Here is a 5,638-nt window from a genome sequence, read left to right on the forward strand (position 1 = left end):
ACTCAGCAAATTCAGTTCCAAGGGATCCGATACCCTCTTCTGACCTCCACAGGCATTGCATGCATGTGGTGCACCTTCATACATGCAGGCAAAACACTTGTACACTTAAAATAAATTTCTTTTAAAAATCACTAAAGAAATAAAAACCTCACACTATAAAATATTCACTTAAGAGCTGGGTGTTGGTGGCGCATGCTTTTAATCCCAGTGCTCCAGAGGCTGAGGCAGGGGGTTACCTGTGATTTGAGGCCAGCTTGGTCTATATAGCAAGTCCTAGGCCAGCCAGAGTTACACAATAAGACCTTGTCTCAAAAAAACAAAACTAAAGTAAAAAAATTAAATATTCACTCAATACAAAAGAAAACTATAAAGCAACAAGGCAGACAGAAAACAACGCACAGCAGATACAGGTCCAGACACATCCAGTGTTAACCAGGCTAGTCAGATGGGTACACTTACCTACATGCAGGCAATACACGCATACACATAAAATAAAAATAATAAAAATTATTTTTAAAGTTTAAAAAAAAAAGGAATTGACATGAACCCATTGACATGAACCCTTCACAAATACTTAAAAAGTTACCGACTTATTTCATAAACCAGTATCAGGATATCAGTTGTATAATTAGAATATACTAAAACCAAAGTCATGACAAGAAAACTACAGATGGATGTGAAAATTCCCCAACATAATATTAATAAACAGCATCCAGCAACTAACAAGATACCACCCACCACAATCAAACAGAACTTAGCTCAAAAATAGAAGACTGGTTTGACACACAAAAGTCAATCACCATAAAGCACCATAAAAGACAAAATAACATAATCATAATCACCCCTGAAGACACAGAGAAGTGCCTAGCCAGTGCCATCTCATGATAGTAGGATGAAAACGCTGTCAGCTCAGAATAGCAAGGAGTTCCCTTCAGCTGTTAAAGGGAAACTGAAAACCACGAGAGTGACACTACAGTTAATGAGGAAAACACAAGTCCTCACTGGAACCAAAAGTAGGACACGCATGTCCTCTCTTACCCGTGTCTAGCCAGGGTGGTTAGGGTGGATGGGAAAGAAACAAACTGCCCCTGTTCACAGATGATGTGCGCCTCTAGGTGTACAATCCTAAGAAGTCTAGAGAGCAGTAACCAAAGTCGCTAGAGTTTAGCAAGGTTCCAGGATACAAGATCACTGGATAAAAACCAGTGTTACTTCCACAGGGTAGAAATGAACAATTCAAAAAGTAATTAAGATCATAATTCTGGCTGGGCACGGTGGCACGTGCCTGTAGTCCCAGCACTTGGGAGGCAGAGGCAGGTGGATCTCTGTGAGTTCAAGGCCAGCCTGGTCTACATAGTGAGTTCCAGGACAGCTGGGGCTACAGGGAGATGCTGTCTCAAAAAAAAAAAATCATAATTCTTTTTACACATCATCAAAAAGAATTAGTTTGGGATAAACTTAAAGCTTGTAATCTGGAATTTTCCCCATCCCTGCTTCCTTCCTCCTCACCACCCCACCCTTGAAACAGCAGGTTCTAAGTTCCTGTTGAGAGCAGCAGAGCTGTGGGTGAGTGTGGACAGGCCGTGCTTGATGAAGCAACTCATGCAGTCGGAGGCAAGCGCAGATGACAGTGCTGCAGAGGGATGGGCCACGGGGGTGATAGAGCGAGATTCTCCGTGCAGTGGGTACATACCCAGGTAGGGCCGCCTGGGGGGGACTCTGAGTTCTTCATCCTTACTGTCTGTGGCTACATTTAAAAAGAAAGAAAAAGAAACAGAAGAGAAAGGAGGAGACAAAAACAGACTGGTTTTAACACTGGGAAGCGTGTTCCCTGGCACTGCTGCATTTCCTTTAAAAAACAACACCGGAACAGAAAATAAGATTCTCATTTCTGTGCATTCAAAACCCACTTTCTGAAGTATTCTTCTCCAATCTATGCTCTTCCAATATCCCAAGACAGTGTCAGGATTACAAGGGGGAAGGCCTGTTCAAAATCTAAACCAGAACATTTTCACTTCATTTCTGAGATCAAGGGACATTAAACACCCACCACAGCACTTGCTGTGGTGTCAGAGAGCAGTATGACAGCCCCCAATTCCTGTCTCCAGCTCAGGAAGGCTGGGGTTGGGCACAGGTAACCCAGGGCTGAAATGCTCCCACAGGCTGCTTGGCATAACTGTTTCAGAATGCGTGCAGCAACAGGTCCACTGTTAAGGCCAGCTAATTTCACGTGAACGTGACAAGCATGGTGCAGACAGATGACAAGGACACTCAGCCCGCCTGGACAGACAGCTCATGTGGAACTGCCAAGATATCCCCGCTAGCACTGCACAGGGTCAGCAGCCAAAAGCACTGCATGCCAGGGCACCTCAGGGCACCTGGCAGAGATCCTGCTTTCTGGAGTACAAATCGCTGAAATGGGGGTCAGATCACAGGCTATGTCCCTACTTGCATACTGTGGACTTTACCTTAAAGTGGAAATTCTTCAAAGAAACAGGTGAAAGGTAACAGTAGACAATTTCTGCCCTGTGAGATGCTGTGAAGGGGAAGTGGTGACCTGTTACCAAGTCTGTGCTGTGCAGACCACTGGTGCCATACAAAGTATAGCCTCCTGGCACTCTGCTCCTTCCTAGCACCATGATTCAGGCCAATTTTACTGGGTGCCTCTTCTTAAGTTCAAGGCCCACATGTGGGGGGAAGGAGAGAGCAAGCAACATTTAGGCACAAAGGAGAGAACAAAGGTCCAGGAGGTGGATCAGAAGGCGAGGCCCAGGACAGAGATGTGCTGGACACATAACTCCTTTGGACACCTGAAGCCCCTGCCTACAAAGCCAGACAGGCCTAGAGTTGAGAACAGCTGCATTTAGAACAGACAAGAGGGGAGTCCCAAGTTGAGAAGAGCAGGAGACATTTCTAACCACACATCTCCCCCAGAACTGGGGAACTGCATATAGCCCCAGCACTGATGCCATGCTTCTCATCAGGAATTGTGACTGTGTCCTCCTCGTGTGTGTGTGTATGTGTGTGTGTGTGTGTGTGTGTGTGTGTGTGTGTTCCTTTCCAATTCCTAGAAGTGATGTTATAAGACCTCCAAAGCCAGACTGCAAGAAAGACATAGCTTCACCAATGTTCTACAGGGATGTTTGCCCTGGGAACTGGCTGCCATGCTGTGAGGAAGGCTGGCCACTCAGGAAGGTCACATGGGGGTGTGCCAGGGAGCACTGCTAAAGGCTCTGCCAGCAAGTGAAAGAGGAGGAACTGGAAAGCCAGCAAGTCCCACCTACAAGCCTGTAGGCCCAGGGGCCTCCCCAGCAGACACAAAGGACAGCAGAGACCAGCTGTCTCTGCTAAGCTCTGCCCAGATTCTCCTTTCCAGACTTCAGTTTTAGGGTAATTTGAGGAGTAGACATAGAGGCCAAAATAGAACATGTGGGCTGGGATGAGTTCTTCAAAAGTGGTCAAATGTCCATGGCGTGCCCTTCTTCCAAAGGCTCGGGAAGGAAGGTCTGCAACAGTATTGCCATGGTTGGCATATGCACAGGAGGACAGGGACAATAGCTGTGTAGCTGGGATAAATGGTGATGGTGGCTCAGGAGACAAAACCAAAGCCAGCCAAATTAGAGCTGAGGTGGGCTGCAAGCCCGATGCAGGAATTCCTACCATGACAACCTGAAAAATCAACAAACTCCTTACAAAGGCCCCAGGGTGGGAGGCAATTCTCCCACATAACACAGGATAAAAATTTATGCTGTAAGGTATACAACTCAGGCTCTCACACACTCACAGATGGGCAACCACCATAACCATGTTGAAAATTTAGAACATTTTCAACACACTGAAAGAAAACCTTACCCATGAGATAAATACTACCTATCTGCCCTAGAAAAGCCAACCTGAGCACTAAGAGTTGGGGCAAGTGTCAGATAAATTCAACTGTCCAACTCTAAGTCACAAGTTCAATTGTTAAACAACTCCTAAGAAAAATTTACAAAGAAAACTACATTATTAAATAAAAATTTAAGATTTACAAAGCAAAAGTACATTAGGAACAAAATTACTCAAATGGATATAACTAAGTATCCAGCTGGTAGAGCCTCTAGGAAGAGGCACCAATCCCTGTGATTCTGAGGCTTATATCTCTGCAGGATGTGGCCTGAGATCATCCAACCTAGAGCATACAATCCCCAAGTCATTCTCTGTTCTAGCAACCAGGCTGCCAGCATCCTTTTGTGAGCCACATGGGCACACATCCCATTATATTTGGGGATACTGAGAAATGGTCAAGTGGCAGGAGAGCAGAGCCAAGTTTGAGGTTCAGATGGTCACATCACAAGGGGCTCAGCAGAAAGAATCTATGTACAATCACGAGAGGTTCTACCTCCTAAGAACACCTCCCACCATGGCCCACTGAAAAAGCCAGATGACAATCACAGCCAGTGCCAATAATCTCTAACATCAGAACTCAGCCAAGACATGATCCACTCTGGTCCAGGGCAGAGACCACACAGAGCCTACTGCAAAGGTGGAGGAAGGGTCCAGAGATCCAACACTGCTGTCTGAGGTTTCCACTGGCCAGAACAATGGGGCACCAGCAAGTCAAATAAAGGCAGTCAAACAACTCCTTCAAACCACCAACCAGATTTGAATTCATAATTCAGTATACTGCAAGAGCGTCACTGCAGATGCTGGGGAGTCAGTTGTAAAAACTGATCAAGACCTGCATTTCCTTCATAAACCCCTGGAAACTGAGTAGTGAACATGGAGCCTGTGCCCATTGGCATCTAGTTAACAGATGAGCAAATACTGTGCAGCCCCTGACAGATACAGAACCTGACATCAGCTCCGCAGATGCCAACAACCCCAACATCTGTGTCTCCTGCCAGAGGAACACAGCATCCTGCAAACCCAGAAAGACCTCCTGAGGCCCATAAGCCTCTGGATCCAGCTACCTTTAAAATTCTTTTCCAGGACAAAAACGACAGGAAGATATGAACATCCTTGGGTACCAACTGCAGAAGCGTCGTTCTTGCCGGCGAGACGGAAAGCGGTCGGGGACAATGAACATCCTTGGGTACCAACTGCAGAATCCACCATAGCGCTTCCCAAAACTCAGCCTCCTGGAGATGCTCAGAAGTCTCCAGCTCTGGCCTGTTGTTGCTGCTTAGAGTGCAAGTGACCTGCATAGAGTTGGACACCAGCAGACAAACCACACAGCTTACAGTGGACAATGTAAGGACAAGGGGGACTTGGGAGGAGCTCTAGATCAATCATACTTAATTTAAAAAAGACAGAGACACACCAGTTCAACCACTGGGCAAGAAAGATCACCAGTCCTCATAGTGTGCCTGGCTCAGATCCTGATTCAAGGAGACAAGGCAGCCAAAAGTTAGAAAATGAATAAACCAGGGCTGGAGAGATGGCTCAGTGGTTAAGAGCACTTGCTGCTCTTGCAGAGGACCAGAGTTCGATTCCCAGCACCCACACAGCAGCTAAGAACCATTTTCAACTCCACTTCCAGGGAATCCAGCACCCTCTTCTGGCCTCTGAAGGTATTGCATGACGCAGGTGCACTTAAACACATGCAGGCAATACATTCATACACATAAAATAAAAATAATAAATATTTATTAAAAGAAAA

General features: G+C 46.0%; 1 protein-coding gene across 1 annotated transcript in view; it reads right to left on the reverse strand.

Moving 5' to 3' along the window:
- LOC103742087 (PQ-loop repeat-containing protein 1) overlaps positions 1 to 5,638 on the reverse strand; it is a gene marked incomplete at its 5' end in the record, with an annotated part of 16,825 nt that overhangs the window by 7,453 nt on the left and 3,734 nt on the right. The window contains 1 exon segment of the mRNA XM_008843065.3: positions 1,694 to 1,747. Coding sequence (XP_008841287.3) covers positions 1,694 to 1,747 — 54 coding nt within the window.

Source organism: Nannospalax galili, unplaced genomic scaffold (genome assembly GCF_000622305.1).
Source record: "Nannospalax galili isolate Female #2095 unplaced genomic scaffold, S.galili_v1.0 scaffold1360, whole genome shotgun sequence".
Classification (NCBI taxonomy): Eukaryota; Metazoa; Chordata; class Mammalia; order Rodentia; family Spalacidae; genus Nannospalax; species Nannospalax galili.